This window comes from Oreochromis aureus, linkage group 6 (genome assembly GCF_013358895.1).
Source record: "Oreochromis aureus strain Israel breed Guangdong linkage group 6, ZZ_aureus, whole genome shotgun sequence".
Taxonomy (NCBI): Eukaryota; Metazoa; Chordata; class Actinopteri; order Cichliformes; family Cichlidae; genus Oreochromis; species Oreochromis aureus.
In genome coordinates this window covers 21,226,028-21,244,943 of record NC_052947.1, presented here as the reverse complement: position 1 = coordinate 21,244,943, position 18,916 = coordinate 21,226,028, and the positions used below count along the sequence as shown (strand labels likewise).

Sequence of the window (18,916 nt, the reverse complement as noted above, 5' to 3'; positions counted from 1 at the left end):
CTGTGTTTATGTGTATAACCCTCATTTTCCGTGTCTTTGCACGTCTCCCCTCTGCAGAACCACAACATCCCAGTGGATATGGGCTACGCTGTGGCCCCTCACCACTCGGGTGTCTACCCAGTCCACCTGCAGCTGTATGAGGCTTGGAAACGTGTGTGGAACATTCGGGTCACCAGCACTGAAGAGTACCCCCACCTCAAACCTGCCCGCTACCGTAAGGGCTTCATCCACAACAGCATAATGGTGAGGAGATGACGCAGCTTCACATCCAGCACATACATGCAAATGCATCCCTCCTTGCTCGTGTGGATAAATACACATTGATTAATTGACATATTGCTGCAAATGCATGAAAACCAATTAGGCTCTTCGCATCTACCTGTTGGATATTTATAGCTGAACATGCCTCATTTTTGTGTGCAGCTAAATGCCAAACCCCAAAAAAACAGGCTGTCAAATATCTCATTTCAAAACATGTTTTTTTTCCTGAAAACATATTTCTGATTATTTCATTATTTTCTATTTTCCCTGCTGTTTCTTTTTTTTTTCTTGTTATTTTCATCTTCTCTCAGGCTAGAAGTAGTAGTCATTAAGCTTGTTGTTGCACAGCACTGTGTTATGGCGGGTTCCTCTTTGATAGAAGTCAGAGCTGGTGCTGTGTGCAGACATGTTTTTAATAAAACACTTTGGCCTGGCAGACAATGCATAGATGTGCATTTTCTAGTGCTGTGTGACGCTGCAGATTTTGCTATTGATCCGATACCAAGTAAACACAGGGCCAGGATGGCCAATAACGATACTTTTAACTTATAAAGGCAAGTTATACAGAGGAGAGAAGTGTGTCATAATTTTTGAGATGAATCATCATCAATTTGCAAATTCTGAACATATTTTAATGACCACTAACTTACTGTGATTTTTACTTTCAACAACAAAACAAATCAAACACATCTTTCAGTTTTTCATGTATTTTTTAAACTGCTGGGCCCACGTCCTCATTTTAGGTTTGACAGTGTTTTAGTAGGTAAAGGTGAATGCTTGGACATGAATTGAGCTGTGGTTTGGGGAAGACCTCGAAGGTGACTGGCAATGGCTCCCGGGCCTGGCAGATCCCCATGTGCTAAATAGGAGTGAAGAAGTTAAAGACTTGAGAACAAGGAGGGAGGGAGGGTGGGGCACGTAAACAAGAATGAACAGCTTGCAAAACTGGGGGAACATATATAGATGACAACCAGAAGGAGCGTGTTTGGAGGCGTGGTCCTGCTCCAGAAATTACATACATACATAATCTCCAATTTTTGGAGACCTGAAATGTAAATGTGCCTGTCTCTAAAGGCATTGGGTTCGTGCAATAGGCTATAAATAAAACAGACGTGACAGTCAACACAAAAAGTTTCAGATATTTTTCACAGTGCACATTAGAGGTATAGTTTTCATCTTTCAAAAGTAATTAATTTAACACAATTCAGTTAGAGGATAGAAACAAAGTATCTAGTACCAATACTAGTACCAGTATTGATATCGGCACTATCAATATTTGGACTGATCCACCCACCTCTAGCATTTTCTGATGAAAGCTGGTGAGTCAGGTTGGCCAGATAAAATGATGACTCTTATTCTGTGAGATTGACTCTAGCACTGGAGGCACATTAACGAGCTTCCTTCCCTGTAGGTGAAAAAAAAAGAAATATTAGCGGATCTCTGACTGGAATTAAAACAACAGATTCTAAATTTGTGGAGCAGCTAAATTAAAAAAAGCTTAAATCTGTTTGAATGTTTTGCTTTGTGGCTCTGTTCTTTTATCCTGCTCTGAAAAAACCCGCATGACTCCCGTCTGTGTGTAAATAAGTCTTTGCTGAATAGTAAATTGCGTGATGATTGTTTCTTGCGGCCCCCTAAACAAAAAATCAATGATGCTGTGCATGGTGTGTAACCTCTCTGTGTACGGAGAGGTGTATGTGATATGAATTCTTTGACCTTGTCTCACCGCATGCTCAGCTTCACGTTAATTTAACATTTATTGGCTTCCCAGTGCAGTCGACGGGCTGGGCTTTTCTTTGGGTTTATTTTCTATATGTGCAGGATGTACCGCAGACTAAAAAGCTTTGGTAATGAGAGCATTTTTAGCACTTCTATGCTCCAATAAATTATTCATCAGTCGCCATTTGAGACGACAATAGAATAAAACTTTTGTCACCCATTTCACCTAAGCAAATTGCCTTCATCCCTCCCTCTGCCTCCCCCTCTTTTCTTCATTCACTTGTCAGTCAGGCTCTTTGTCAGTGTGCACAACAGTTCCCCTATTGACAAAAGAACCAATCACATCTGACATCAAAATTACCGGTCCGTGTTGTTCTGTCATATAAGGGTCTCGAACAAACAATTTGAACAGACAGCTATGTCAATTTTCTAATCAGTCCCTGAAGTCTACTTTTATTTTCTCGTGACAGCATCATGAAAGACATCGACGTAATCCTACTTCCTCTCATTACAATGGCACGCTCACTTTTTGACAGGCTATAATAAGTTATTGTGCGTGATCAATAGTAAGGATTTATGAAAACTTATGAATCAATGAGTTCAATAAAGAGAAAAGCAAAACATGAGGGAAAAAAAGCGGATACATACCTGTTAAACAATTTTACGATATGACACATCACAAAGAAAGATGGAAAACAAGAAAAGCCACAAATAAAATTGTTTGTGTTTTATGTCAGAAGAACTTGAAAAGCTGCTGACAGAAAAACTGAAACAATTTCAGATGCTCAAAAACAAAAACAAAGAGATTTCCGTGCTTACAGCTGACAGAAATGTGATATCGCTGTCCAAGTGTTGCCTTTGAAACACTTGTTCCTTTTGTCTTTCAAATCTAAGTGAAGGCTGTAATGACACACTTTTGAATAGTGAAATAAACTTGTTTTCTGTTTTCTCAGTTAGAAATATTCATCCACATTGACAGTGGGCAAGGACATATGTAAATTAGATATATTCAGCTGAGCTCAGGCTGGAAATGAAGGGACTGATTTCCTGATCGTGTTGCTTCCACAAAATCAGACCGCGGACCGATGGACTCGCCCGTCACTGCTAAGTACAGACTCTACATTTACATGTTGGAGGAAATGGTATTTTAAAAAAAAGATGTGGTGACATTGCCTCCGGCATCCTACACTAAACCGCAGGTCTGTGAATCAGAATAATCTGCCACTGGTGATCTACGAGGTAACCCAAACATGCTGCGACTAAATCACTCCTTCAAAACAATGCACATTAATCGTATAATATTAAAAAAAGCTCAATTTAACCTCATTAACACTGTGTTTAAAGGAAGTAGTATTATTGGATGTTCATTTTGATGAAGTTGCCCAGCTTTTGATTTTTGGAAAAACACAGTTTAAAAAATTAATCTCACCTCGAGGTGAATTTATTAGCTGTTCTGAAGCTTTTTTCATAATGTAAAGTACTTGCATTTACATAGTGCTTTTCTAGCCCTACACCCCACTCAAAGCACTGCAGACTACAAGTCTTTTATCCATAGAAGACTATTCTGTGCATTTAAAGCACTTCCATGGCCATACCTCACGTCCATGCAATCAGCCAGTTTGCCTAACATGCATGTCTTTGGGAGTGTGGGAGGATGCTGGAGTACCCGGAGGTAACCTACTGTACTGGAGGAACATCAAAGCTCCTCACAGAAAGGCTCCAGCCTGGCCTCAAACCGCTGCCCCGCCACGCCACCCATGCACCCGTGTTTTACTGGCTTCATCAAGATCTTTATTAAGATCAAGTGATGTGACTGAAAGCTACACGACAGCTACTTAGGCGACATTACTGTGGCGACATCAAACTGCATTTAAAAACCGTGTTTAAAGTGTAACCAGTGTGTTGAAAAGGCCCGTCTCTCGCTCCAAGACATTGCACGCTACACTGACTAAATAGCAAAGGGAGGCCAGAAAAAACAGAAAAACAAAATCAGAGCATAGCTCATGGAGGCAGAACAGTTTTTCTGAGAGGCAGCTTGTGTGGTGGTTCATGTGTGTATAAATGTGCACCTCCGCGCCAGTTAAAAATGAAGTTTCGAATGAGCTCACCATAAATTAGCTGATGAACTTTAAGATTCTGATGCTTCATCTCGCTTCCCGACCTAATGTCTTGCTATTCTGGGACATCACTCACATCCCTCCCGTTGTCTTTACCTTTCACATTTTTCACTTCCAATTTTTCCCGCAATTTCTGTCGATTAATCTCTTTCTCCTCTGCCGCTCGCTCCATCTTTGTTTGTTCCGAGGAGGACAGGAAGTTGTCTTAAGGCTGTAAAATTGGCGTGCGCGTGTGTCTCTGTCAGCAGATTGAGAGCCACCCACTGGACCCACAGTATCAGAACAAATCACACTGAGATATGGGGCTGTGCTGCGTGTGTGTGTCTGCGTGTTTGTGTGTCTGCATGCGCGTGCGGTTGTGCAAACATGCATACTTGTGTGTGTGTGTGTATTTCTTTTTAAAATGTACTATATCAGTTTGAGCTATAGCTCTGTGGATAATTGGTTTGGTGAAATAGTGCTGAGTGTCTGTGGCTCTGGTGGCCTTCTCTCTCACTCTCTCTGGTTCCATCTCTCTTTCTCTCTCTCCCTCTTTCTCTTTTTGACTCTGCAGTGTTTTATAGATAAACCAATATCTGTGCTTCCAGCCTTTTACTCTCTATTTCACACAGAGAAGTGCTTCACAAGAAGTTAATGCACTTATTTTGAAAGACCTTTTCTCTTCTCTTCTCTTCTCTTCTCTTCTCTTCTCTTCTCTTCTCTTCTCTTCTCTTCATTTAATCATTTAATGGACTAATTAAAAGACATTTAGTTTATCAACCATTAAAACCCTCGATCTGGCAACCTCTCATTTTTTTCCCCATTGTTCTATATCTCTGCAGGCAAATCATTTAAATTAACAGAAATAATGTTTGTTTGAACAGTCTAACTTCTAGTACTTCTTTTGGGGGTGAAAAAAAAGTCTTTACTCAGTTCAGGTTTCTGACGTTTTGGACCAGTTTTTGTATCTAGGTTCCTAGCTACACAGCTCCCACAGCGTGTGGGGGTGGGGTGTTTTTATTATGTATTTTTATGGCCAAAGGTGCACAGTGCACCTGCTTGAGGTGGGATTAAAAGTAATCTGTTATCATCTCCTCCTGCTTCAGTAAACAGCAAGTTACCAAAATACCAAACAGGTGCAGGTGAGGTGAAAAAAAATTGAACAGTGCCTGAGGAAGATTTAACTAATCACCAATGCCTTGTGCTGCACACCTGCAGGAAAACAAGGTCTCTGTTGCTTTGGTGAAGACATCTCGGCTGGATAGCACTTTAGGACACACAGCTCAAGCGCACTTGATGCAGGGGATGGTGTGTCTTTTGACACCATTAATTGGGCTCTGATAAACCTTTTTCACAGTAGGCATGTTGACTTGTCATTACAAGGAAAGGTAGAGCTAAAAACCTTTAATAATGGCTCTATTATGACTACGTTTCAGTTAGCCAGCACGGACAATACCAAAGGGCCTGGAAGTGGAACACCTGAATTGAATAAAACCATTAGTAATTACGCCTTTCCTTTTAATCTTACGGCAAGTCAAAGCACTAGTTGTGAATAAGGTCTGCTGAACTGCGCAAGACTGTGACTTGAGCCATCTGCAGATGTACGCGGTTAACAATGCCATATGCTGTGTGAGACATCAGAGTGACCTGCTCAGATGTCTGCATTTTCTGTTTGGATAACGCCACACAGACACACAGCTGTACATTTAATCTTATCATCATTTAATCTTTACATCTGTCATCCGAGTCATTGCTGTTATTTTACGCCATCTTTGTACCTGGTTTGTTTGTATGTTGAATTTGAAACGGATGAGTGATCGGTACTTTAAAAAAGAAGCTCACATAGGACCAGCTGTTGTAGCTTTTTGATTTCAAATCACTGCATCACGTTGGTTTCATATGCGTCTTAAATGGGAATTCCCTCACTTTAACAAGGTGTGATCGCAGGAATATTGTGATCACACCATATTAAAATATATATATATATATATATAAAGTGCTTTATGGCTTGAAATTGGATAAACTGCTTAAAGTGATGTCATATGAAGATTACAAGTCTGAAAATGAAAACCAGGTCACCAGATGTCTGTAGCTTGCTCCTCATCTGTGCTTGAAGCCAGAGGCTCAAGGCTACAGTAGCCTCTACAAAAAATCTGAACTATTTTGCTGTCACTTTTTTCTGATGCTATGTGAAAACTGTAAGCCCAAATTCGCCCAGTAGTCATTATTATAGTGAACTTACATTTCGTAGTTTTTTTTACATCAATATAGCCTACATGCTGCACTAAAGGTATCCAAAGCTTCACTGAGAAAAGGTTCACACAACATCTCCACCCAATAAGTTTTCTATACATTGATTTTGACACGGTTTTGTAAACGGACTCAGGCGCAGACCAGGAGACCTTTGCAGAAACTGATAGTGCGTTTATTTACAGTGGTGTCACCGGGTGATTATATATATACAAGGTGCTCGGGGAAGGGGTCCGGGGCTCCAGGGGGGAAGGGTCCAAAACCACACTCTGCTCTTTCAACCAACAATGCCACTCTTTTCCACTCCAGTCGCTCCTCTCGCTCACTCGGGGGTACAAGGACGGGTCCGGGGGAATCTACGCACACACACAGAAAATCCAATTAGCACTAGATCACAAGGAAACTCACAGACTAGGCAGAATGCTGAAGCACTAACGCGGGTGACTCAACGTTCCAGCGACGAGTAGTGTAGGTCTGCCATCTTAAAAAGCCCTTCTGATTGTAGTAACCAGCGCCAGGTGTGATGATGAGCACAGGTGTGTGGGCCAGGGGCGGAGCCCACAGTGAGCACCGCTGTGGCCGGGGAAAGAGGGAGAGAGAGAGAGCACAAGAACAAAACACACGTTGCCTAACACGGAATCAGCCGGTGAGGCACGGGGACCGTGACAGATTTGGGCGAGTACCCTCCGTAAAATATGTATTTACCACAAAAATGCATTTATTTTTTTTGACCAGCATTGTTGTGCCATGTTTTCATGGTGCAGCGTTAGTTATATAATTAACAGAATCTCCTAAGTAGTGTCAGAGTTTCTTCATTTTGCCAGTAAACTGACTTACACATACATCCAGTCCTCAACATAAAAACCACTGAAAAAGGAGCTAGGAATACTGAATGAGTGAATAATTTTGGTCACAGCCCAGGAGTCTAACAAGATGTCCCAATGCCATTATTATTATTTTTGCCATAAATGAGTGCTGGATAATGATATTTGTCTTATTTATTCGCACTTTTGATTTAAAATGAAAATATATCGTATGTCTGTGTTTGTGTTTTTGTGTGTAGGTGCTGCCTCGCCAAACGTGTGGCTTGTTTACTCACACCATCTACTATAAGGAATACCCTGGAGGACCAAAAGAACTGGACAAAAGCATCCGTGGGGGAGAGCTGTTTCTCACCGTGCTGCTCAACCCAGTGAGTCAGAGAAAGCACGCCCACAATCAAACACACAACTTCTCATGCAAATGGATATAGGGAGGGAAAGACAGCACTTTAGTTAGTTTTCTTTTCACCTTATAGAACCAACAGGGCTTCCTGCTCTCGCTCTAAAGGTAGCTTCCTCTCTGTCTGGTTCATTCTGTTTTATTTTTGCTGTGTGTGTCTGTCTGTCTCTGTTCCTGTCAGGGGCTGCTTCTCACTGTGGAGCTGTGTTCATCTCCCCACTTTAAATTAGGTCTCACCACAGGGGGGTTGCTGTCTCACACACATACACACACACACACGAGCGTGCATGCACGCACACTCGCGCGCGCATCCTCCCCCTCTCGCTTACCCCTGCTGTGTATGTCAGCTCAACTCGATTTTGCTTTGAATTAAGGAACAGAATTAGGTTTTGGTGGCAGTTAAGATACTCATCCATGTGCACATCCTCACGAGTGCACGCACTCACACAAGAGAAATTCACAGGAATTGTCCCCAAACAATCTCTTTCTCTCTCCGCCTGTGTCTCAAGCCACACGAGCGTGCACGTGCACAGACGCACACAGCGACGCTCATAGACCAGCAGTAGGCTCTACTGAAGTGTCAGGTAGGGGAGTGCTGAACTAGAGGAGCTGTCAGAACTCACCGAACATCAGAGAGTCAAGTGCGGCTCCGTACAACAACCCAATCTGCCTCTTTTTTTTCTGTCTCTGCACCGCTTTGTCTCCGTCTCTTTCTTTTTTCTTGCTCAGGCTTTCTTTCTTCTTTTCTTTCCTTCTTTTCGTCTCATTTTCTCTGTTTTTCCTCAGTACTTCCCGTTTTCTTCTTTTAAGCACAAAGTCTGAAGTGTTTTAAAAGGAAATAATGCACGACGTTTCCATTGCAATAATTGCTGCTCTGCTCTCAAATGACACTTAATAGGAATCAGTATGTATTGAGTTCTACATAATTTTTATAATTGCTTTGCATCAGGTAAGTCTCCAGCAAACATGAAGTGTTTTACATTTCCCCTTGCAGCAACAATAGCTTTCTAATAATAGACAAAACTAGGTGGTTGGCACGGAACAAATACTAGAGGGAGCATAATTTGCCTTTTTTCTGTCTAACCAGCATCATGATTAGGAGCGCTGCTTGTTATGTATTGTTACGATGAGTGAGACAGATTGTATTAATACACTGAGTTAGCAGGAAAAGTGTAGCAGTTGAAAAGGGTCACCTGTGGCTCTAAAAGTATGGCCACTTTGAACATGTCACATCAGTCATGTTAATTACGTGCTATTTAGCAAGAGCCTGTCTAATTCATGCCATGGCTTAAATTGGAGCCCAGTTGATTCAGGACTTTTGGATCTGATGCTGATAAATCTTTTCTGTTCTGTGAAGACATCACTTAGCTCCTCACCTGCATCCACACCTCAGTTTGGCTCCATTTTTTCTGTCATGCCCAGTTGTGATTCTACTCTTCTACGTGCTGCGGACATACTGCTGTAAATACTGCAGACTATAGAGTTGGGACTGCTGTACTGGACAAACTATGTGTTGACATCACCCCGAGCATCTTTTATTGCATAGCTTTCTGTCAAAAGAAAAGGATAGCGGTAAATACTGGATAATGCAAACAGTGGCACCAGTATGTCTGTGATAAGCCAGCATCAGCTGAGTGATATATGGGCTGGCTCCAGCTTATATATTCGACTTTTCCCCGATATCTGTTAAACTGAACTGCTTGGGAATCTATGATGATGCCAAGAAAGTACCTGGTGCTTGTTTTTAGTAGTTTCAGTGTTAGTTTTACTCTTTTTAATCATTATTGTATGGAGGGCATACGTCAGAGGCAAGATTTAGAACAATCAGTGCAAGTATTACAATATAAACACAGAACTTTAAAAAGCAGTTGACTCACAGGCTTCATCGACAGCACGAGTCTCAATAAACTCGTCCATCAAAGCCTCATCAGGCAAGTTGTGATAAAGTTTTACCAAACTAACAAATACTTAACAAATGACAGAACCTTTTTTAAAATTTTAGATAGTTTTCCAAGTTCACAAAAATGTTTCAGTTACTCCAATTTCTATTTTTATTTCAGTTAGCTCCGTTACACTTGCTCCGCTGTGTAACGGTTTACATATTTTCTTGACAAGTGAAAGGTCGCTGGCTTGATTCTTGCCAGAGGAGCAAATCCCTTCCCGATTTGCTTCCTGATGGGCATCCTCTACCAAATCAAAACCTGTGGCGCTACCAGCAGTGGTCACCATTATGAAAGGTTGGAGGTTCGTTTCCTCCTGTCTTCATGTCTGCGTGGGTGAATGTAGTAAAAAAACACTTTGGGTGCTCAGTAAGAGTAGAAAAGCAGTATAAAAATACTGGACTATTTACACAATTCCCTGGTAGACACAAGAGTGCAGCTCTGTTCGACACAGTAAGGGCGAGCATCTCGTCAAACTGACATGCTCCAGATTTAGGCCCTAATTTTTGTCATGTAAATTCTGACAATCCTCATTAAAAATGTATTAGTGTCATGCTTTAATACCACTATACATTAATACAATTGTGTAGCATTAATTCTTAATGAATAAAACACAAATTAACCAACCTCCAGCATATTTAGGAACATACTGAAGTAAAATAAATATTGTGAACTCAGCATAATCCGAAAACACTTTGTCCTCTTTGTCCCTCTCTTCTACACACTCACTCACACACACACATACACATACACACAGGATCTATACAAGAATTTGGAGTTCTTATTGAGAGCCAGAAACACACACACACAAGCTAATTACACCCTCTCAACCCCCCCCCTCTATTTCCACTATTGTTTGTCCTCTCTTTCACTTTCTTAATCAGTTTAAAAAGGGAGATGAAACTCTCCTCTTGTTATATCAAGAAAAAAAAAAGCAATTTTAGCTCTAAGTGGGAGCTATCTGCCATGAATACATCTGCACACACACAATCCATACGCATACAGACTGATGAATCATTTTTGCTTTCTCGCTGCTATGTTTCCATTTTGCAGACGTAAAAACGTAATTAGTGTGTGCACTTTGCCCATGTAATCAATAGCGTTCTCTAGCTTGCTGCTTTAGTCCCCGAGGGTTTCCTATTGTTCGATGATCTGCACATTGGTAACATTGACACTTTCTGTGCAGTGACTTTAACTGACCTTTTGTAGCCGTTCACTCCTGGCAACAATCAAAAGCACGCATGTGCGTGCATGTGTGTTTGTAGGGTCTGGATACTTTTGCGTCAATCCAGTCTGCATTAACGTTTACTGAGCTCAACTCTCACATACAGTAAACAGTACACTCAGCAATTGATTGGACTCTGCAAACAGCCAATAGGCCACAATTCATTCCCCAATAAATGGCCAGAGAGATGTCGAGAGAGACATGAGAGAGAGAGAAAAGGGGGAGCAGGGTGAGAAGGTGGCAGACAGATTGAGATTTAATTTTCAGGTCACGGCATCTTGTGTCACTTGAGAATCCAGACACATACAGGGAGGAAGTGATGCACATATAGGGTCTCACACACAAACACACACCGATGCAATGTTTGTGCATCCAAGGCATCTTACTGCAGTACGTGTGTGTGTGTGTGTGTGTGTGTCTTTCTTTCTTGTATAAATGTGTGTCGAGCTGGCATAAGCAGAGCTATAGACATATATCAGGGCTGACATTTAGCGCTTAGCTCTGCCACTAAGCTTATTAGCCAAACACCAAATATCAGCACAATCTCCCTCCCTCCTAGCCCTCTGTTTTACCCACTTCTCACCCTCACATGCTTCTCCCTTCTTCTCCTGTCAGGCTGTCTCGAGGCCTCCCTTCTCTCTTCATCTTATCTTTTTGTTTTTTTTCTCTTTTTCTAATTTTCAACATTTGCATGTTGACTGTGCTCACACATGTGAATCTTTCCACTCTTTTTCCTTTTTGTCTCATTTCCACTCCTTTCCACCTTCCCTTTTTCCTGCTGATTGCAATTGAAGGCTTTGGCAGCTCGTCAACACATCAAGGCCCCTCAAACACACACATGCTCACACAAAATGAGCCACAGTCCAAACAGGGAGAGAAATTACAAAGTGAGAATAAACCTGTGAAAGATGCCAGAATGGACGGGGCCAGTAGATGTTGACTCGAGCGGGCAGAATAAATTGAATTGAAATCATTTGCTGTATTGATGTTCAGCTTTCAATTATCCACTGATGAGGCAGAGACAGTGAGATGGCCTGTGAGACGGGAATAGAGAGAGCCACTGCGAGAGCGATAAGAAGAGAGAGGATGATGGCGAAGAAGGAGGAAGAACTGGGGGGAGGGATTTAGGCTTCTGTTTAGTAGCAATAACAGTTCAATCAGGGAGGAATGTATGTGGAACTAAGTGGTCTGTAATGGGAAACAGGCTACTACAGCTACACATTTAGGAGAATAAAAGCACCAGAGATTGGTGGTGGTGGTTTGGTAATGGTTGAGGGGAGAATAACACACAGACACACACACATATACGCATATATATATATATATGTTCAAAATCGTGGAGTAGGTCTGGGAGAGCATGAGTAAACAGAAGCAATTAAGGCTGCATAAATCATCAGTAGACCTATGGAGAACTTAGGTGAACTTTTACACAGTTTTTCAAGGCACTTCTACGCTGGAAAGTTTCTGCTGTTTGAGAAGCTTCTTTTGGAAAGTGTATTCACGAGACAAACTGATCTTATTATTTTCTGTTTACTAAACTTAGTATGAAGTTAACTGTTAGATAAAACTGTGACATTTTTAATTAGCGACCACTGATCTTTTACAAATGTGTTTATTGCTGTATTTTCTCTGCGAGCACCGTTGCTGTGTTGTGACGTTGCCTTTTGATACCAAAATTTTGTTTAGTATGTGGTTTTTTTTAGTACTATGCAGGATAGTTGACACACAGCTTCACATGGCACACATCTTAACCTCACTAGCAGCTAAACACACGAACAGTAGCACAACAAACACAGTGAAACATTGTAAGACTGGCACTGCTGTCTTTATGCAGAATTCGTGAGGTTAGTAAAGCTTCCATGTCAACAGCCTTTAAGTATGAACAGTGATCATGAATGTTAACCTGGCTGGCGCACACATTAGCCATTTAACATTTAGCAATTACTAACTTTAGCAATCTGAATTTGAAGTTACCATTAGGCTAGCGGCTATGGCTATTAATAAAATGATAACATTAAAGTGGCAGCAAGTGTTATCAGTTCTGCTCATCTGTGCAGTGTTAACAGGATAACACAATTATTTGTGTGTAAAAAGTGTTATTTTCTTCCTAAAACTCCAGATAAAGATAAAAGTCTGCCGGTAACCTAGCAAAACCTGTGGCAATCAAGCTTACCAACGTTCTTTGATCAGTAACAAAATCCAAGTCACCAGAAAGACAAAAAAATGTGTAATCTTAATTTTTTTAAAAGCATGGACGTTAATTTTGTCATTTTTTTCCTCCACGGTATCCAAAATTGTACACTATGATAAACAATTAAGGTATCATGATCAGATCAGAGATGTTTTCCAGACAAACTTACTAAGTGAATATGATACTGAGTGTGCAATGTGAACGTCTTGAAGTGTGTTTGAGAGACAAAGAATTCGTGTGACGCATGACAGATCACAAAATTAACATGAATAAAGTGTAAACTGCCATTATCTGTTATTATTTAAATAATAAGAGATTATATCCTATCGTAGAAAGTATATGTAGTTTTTTGATATATCAATATACTCCAAATAATAGAGAAATTGTTGTTTAATAAATGAAAGAAAGCATAGATGTCGATTCAGTATATTTTCTATAATCGTCCTAACAAGCGATGGCTCAGAAACACATTTTTTTTCACATCTCAAACGAACGCTACTCGCCCAGTACACAAATAAATGAATGAAGAAAACAAGAAATGCTGCCAGCTGGCTTAACGTTAATGTTGAGGAATGGCGGTGAACAAAACCGTGACATTCTTCCAATAAGACAACATTTCAGAGCTGCAGAAAAAGTAATTTTCACAAAACCAGCAACTTAGACAAAGCGAGGCAGAGTTAAATCTGCAGAATTTGAGTCCGTGTCGCTTTCTCTGCTTGACTTTATAAACTTCAGCTGCTGTGGTCACCACCAGTCTCATCAAGGGGCCTTGAATGACATACTGTTTAGTCAGGCAGCCAGCGATTATTATAGCTTGCTTCAAGTTTTACACTTCCTTCTCTGTCGCCTTCATCTCCCTCTTTCTCCTCATCCTGCTCTTTGTGCCACCTGTCACCACTATTGTCGGCAGTGATGGTGGTGACATCCTGAAAAGGGCCTGTAGCATGCACATGACTGTTTTCTGCAGTTTCAGCCATGTTTGCCTGAAGGGTCTATCTTTTGGGGCCCACAGTCTCTCCCTTGCGTTTTTTCTTATCCGTTTTGGAAATCTGACTTTGTTTACTGGTGTGCATATTAACAAAGGGATTAAGCCAAAAGGGGAAAGGTTTTAAAGATGGGGCTGAGCCAGCCCAGTGTCAGTTTTACTCCCCAAAACATTAAATTATTCCATTGTGTGAGTCATCAAAATCTGATCCTTCCACAGCTCTGTCATCGAGATGCACCGATTGCAGTTTTTCTGGCCATTGTGATTTCTGTTTTTTGTGACCTGCCAATTCAGATTTTCTTCTAAGAACTATAACATGACAGCATTTACAAACTAACAAAACAAAACAACTTTCATTCAATGCAAAATATTATTTTTATAGTAAAATCAAATATTAAACTTTACAATTTCCCTCAAACTGCAATAACTTATAGGATCTTCTTGTACTGAAATAACTGAAAAGAGGTGCTGTACACCTACCTTTACCTGACATCTTTACACTTCCAAACCAATAGATTTATATCACATAACAGATAACAGGTTCTTACATCATTTTCCAGCAGTTTTTTATGAATTCACCAGATAGCAGGCCATCAACCCTTTTCTCTTCTTCTCTCCTTATAAATTTCCTTTAGCTTTGATCCTTTGCTCATACTACGGCTTCTGGCTTGTGGCTGGCTCTGAGCTCTGGATAGCTTCAGCTATCACTCGTTAGCTTCTTTTAAATGTCCGGCTGTGTGAGGGTGATTTAAATGTCTAATTAAGTTTGTAGTTACAAATGTTTTCATGTTGGTCCCCTTGCAGTTACTTTAGCAAATTTAGTGTCTTCCTTTTTCAGTGCAGAGCTTTTGCTCTAATGACAGCTTAGCATATTGTGTGAGTATGCACGCGACTATTTGTCTGCGCCATTGTGCACTTACAGCATAGGCATGAAATGGACCAGCTTGTAATCGGATGTACGTGATGCTTACAAACCCAGAACTCTGGCTATCAGCTGACTGATCCCTCTATCAGTGCATCTATAGTCTTACCTGCTAAACTTACATGTATGGTATCAGTTTACCCTTGAACTTCACTGAGATGTGACTTCTAGTCAGTGTCAGGCACAACTATGGTATCGTATAGTTGTAATTATATCTATACACCTTGAGTATAACAGAGTATCAATGTGCATATCCTCCTCAGGGAAGGATTTTACAGTCGCACCAGCCGGCACATGAATGAGGATGTTCAGTGTTGTAATACTGCACTTAATGCACTTACAAAATCCATGACAGTCTACATATATATATATATATATATATATATATATATATATATATATATATATATATCTGTATATATTCTCATACATAGATACAAAGATAGATAGATCAGTAAAACAAGTAATTTCTTCCAAAATGCAATAATGTTCAAGAAGATTGGCGCATGTTACAAACCTAAAATACATGACCCATAATCTTCTAGGACATGGTATTTATGCTTGTACGTGAGTGTTTCTGTGCCCGCGTGTTCATGTGTGCATGGATTTTGAAGAACATCACTCCATGTTGGACTGACACGCCTCATCAGATCATCTAGGTCAGCATGAGATTGGAGAGAGGAGGGGAAAAAAAGATGATGAAAAAGTGACTTTTTCAGGCAGATGAGAAAGTGAGAGGAAGACATTAAATGGATGAGAGAAGAGGAAGGAAATGAATGTACGCGGGGGGAATGAGGGGAAAAAGACAGGGGACAAAGATTAAAAGAGGGAGACTGAGGAGTTGGGTTCATTTCTCTCATTTTTATACTTCTCTTCCAGTCTAGCTCCGAGTATGATTCGAGCCCAATTCTGCTGTTAAATTATTAGGATAGTATTCTTTATTAAACGCACATATGGGGCTCAAAGCTATCCAGTATTCAGGAAAAGTATCCAATATTCAACAAGAAAAGGTTTATATGGTTCTGGTAATTGAATTCTTAGCCAGAGCGAGCCCTTCCACCGAAAGGGTTTGGAGGTTTTGCTGTGTCGGGAGATTAACATTCTCTCAAGTGGCTTTTTTTTGTTGTTTTTTAATTCAGACTCACCTGCCAAGGTTACTCCTGCTGTCTCCTTCCTTTGTTAGCCCTCTCTGTACTTTTTCTCTTTTTCTGCAGCTCTCCAATTACAAACACAAATCATCTTTCCTTTCCCCCTTTGTTTAATTTGGCAACCAGTGCTTAAGCTCCATAATGAATAATTTCCATGTTCAGTAACACTGGGATTCTCTCTCTTGCTCTCTTTGTCTTTCATGCATATACACCTGCACATACGCCACATAAACACACGCACACACACACACACATACATACACACATACATACAGCACAGCCTGTCCCGTTACAGCCTCGCTCAGACATCATAGGCTATTGAGTGGTTTGAAAGGAACATAAATCACTTTTTGATCATCTTGCCTTGCTTTCAAAAAAAGCACAAAACAACACAAAAAAAGGAGATTTTGAAATCATTCTTATTTACACAGGTAAGATTTGCCTGCACTCAATTTATGCCACTCCAAATCCTTTTCATTTATATTCGCAACCCACACGCTCCACCCTAACTACTGAGCCACAATATTCATTCTCAATCCCAACTGGGGCTGTTTCCAGTGAGACATGGTTGGATTTAATTTTACACTATTCTAAGAGCAGTGCTTCAGCTATGTTTTTGTTTTTTTGTTTTTTTGGTTCATCTTCCAAGTAAAAAGGTTTTGAGGTTTTCACATTACAATTCATTGGAGAGGATGAGCTAGCAAACAGTTTTTAGTGGCGTGCCTTTCTGTTGTTGTTCCTGGCTGAGTGCTCGGTGATGCCTTGACAGTGGTTCCACATTGTTGCTCTAACATCAAGTAGATTGATATGAAGCAGGCAAGCCTGGGTGGTGCACTGCTGGCTGCTTACAGTGAGCACAAGATAAGAAGACACCGGCGGATGCACTCAATTGCGTTGGAATATACAAATGCACAAATGCATAAACATTTGCGGCGGCATAGATACATAGACACTCGCGTGCACCAAAAAAAAAAAAAAAAGAAAGAAAAATTAGTCTGACGTGGATACCATTGCGTTCTCACACGCAAGTATCCCACAATTCATCTGTTCCCCTTGTCTCCTTTCCGCTGTGTCTCTCATGCTAACACACTCACATCAATGTTCGGAGGCGATCAGTATTCTGAGCAGCTTTCCAGGTCAGCCGGACGCTGATCCATCAAACCCCCGACACTGTGTCGCTCTGTATCTACAGCAACCTTCGCCGTTAGAGACGAGCAACAACAGTCCTCTGTCATCAGGAAATTCACTGTCTGTGCTTGAATGAGTCATTGTATGTTTGTGCATTTGCACGGACTACTTTCATTTTAGGAGCAAAAAAAAACATAAGGTCAATATTAACATAAAGGGGAGGCAAGGCAAATGGTACTGGTAGGGTCCTGGTAACTCCCCAGGGAATGAAAGTAGACAATGCACTGTAACTCTGTAATGTGATGTATTTTAAAGGTGAGGTTGTTTTGAGGTTGCAGTAAGGTTCGGGTTATGGTTGGGGTAAAGAGAGGTTTTGATTAAGGCAACACTTTATAGCTATGGTTATATCATAGTTATTGTTAGTCTCCAAGAAATGAACGTAGTCTAAAGAAATCATAGACACACGGCTGTGTGTGTGTGTGTGTGTGTGTGTGTGTGTGTGTGTGTGTGTGTGTGTGTGTGTGCACGCACGTATCCACACACATACTTCTACACAGGCACATTTATTCATGCATATACTGACACACAAGCTCACATTCAACAAATAATTCATACCTTAATGGCTGATGTTACCGTTTCATCCGGACACATTCTCAAGCTCTGTGCAATCACAAAAGAAGCATGTGTGTGTGAGTTTATGTGCGCACACTGACTCGCGTGCATTTGTCTGTAGCAGCTATCTTAGCTTGTCTCTTTGATCAGCCTATAAAAGCACTGAGCCGTGGACAGATAGCCCGGACCGGCACACTATCGCTCCTTCTCTCCCTCTGAGTCTTACCTTCTTCCTCACAGACATTCACTGTCGTGAACACAATCTGAAACACTCCCCCATGTGTAGGTGCATCTTTCCGATCACCCGGTGGCTACGAGGAGCATTGTGCTGCCTCCTCAGCTTTATCTAGGAGTGGTGAATACATCAGTTTCAGTTTATCTGTTTGCCTCTTTGTACTTGAAAGCGGCGTTGTGCTGAAAGTTAATGTACAATCTTACATAACAAAAGTGACTGTGTCACTTTGCAAAGTGATAGCAAATATTTATACTGGCTGGACAGCTGCTCTGTTAGGGAATTTAAAGCCATCGCACTCTGAGAAATAATCTGTTTGCTTTCCACTGCACCCAACATCAACAAACATGGGAACTTGGGAAATGGGTTTTTGACTTTATCTCAATTTTACAAAATATAATAAGTACATATTTCCCACTCTCTATTTACATCCCTTTCCCTCTCCACCACCACCGTCTCTGCCTGTGTCCTTTCCAGATAAGTATATTCATGACCCACTTATCTAACTACGGCAATGATCGACTGGGGCTCTACACATTTGTCCACCTGGCCTCCTTCCTTCGCTCATGGACGAACCTGAAGCTTCACACCCTCCCGCCGCTCCAGCTTGCACACAAGTACTTTCAGCTCTTTCCTGAACAAAGAAACCCACTCTGGCAGGTGTGTTTGCTATGGTATTTTCCTACAGGTATGGACTTGTATTGCTGCTTGCATTTGTACGGTTTTATCGGTGCTGTTGGGAGTAATAAGATGTTCTTATTACTAGGATTAAAACATATTCTGGAACAAAAAAGAAAAAGAAATCCTGAAAAATTCACATGTACAAATGATCTAAAATTAGATTAGTAATGTCATTTTCAGAAAACACTACTTAGGTGGTGTTTGCTTTGGTTGATTGTAATTGTTTTTGCTTGCGTATGATTATGATTTTTGTTTAAATATTACAAATATCAAGGTTTATTCCTAATAGGGTATTTTTTTCTTCA

General features: G+C 40.8%; 1 protein-coding gene across 3 annotated transcripts in view; it reads left to right on the top strand.

Annotated features, from left to right (window-relative positions):
• The window catches only part of ndst3 (N-deacetylase/N-sulfotransferase (heparan glucosaminyl) 3), a 47,982-nt gene that overhangs the window by 16,016 nt on the left and 13,050 nt on the right, over positions 1-18,916 (top strand). For all 3 annotated transcript variants that reach the window (XM_031751041.2, XM_031751042.2, XM_039613906.1), the window contains 3 exons: positions 58-243; positions 7,390-7,518; positions 18,408-18,590. In XM_031751041.2, coding sequence (XP_031606901.1) covers positions 58-243; positions 7,390-7,518; positions 18,408-18,590 — 498 coding nt within the window. The remainder of the gene's footprint in view (positions 1-57; positions 244-7,389; positions 7,519-18,407; positions 18,591-18,916) is intronic.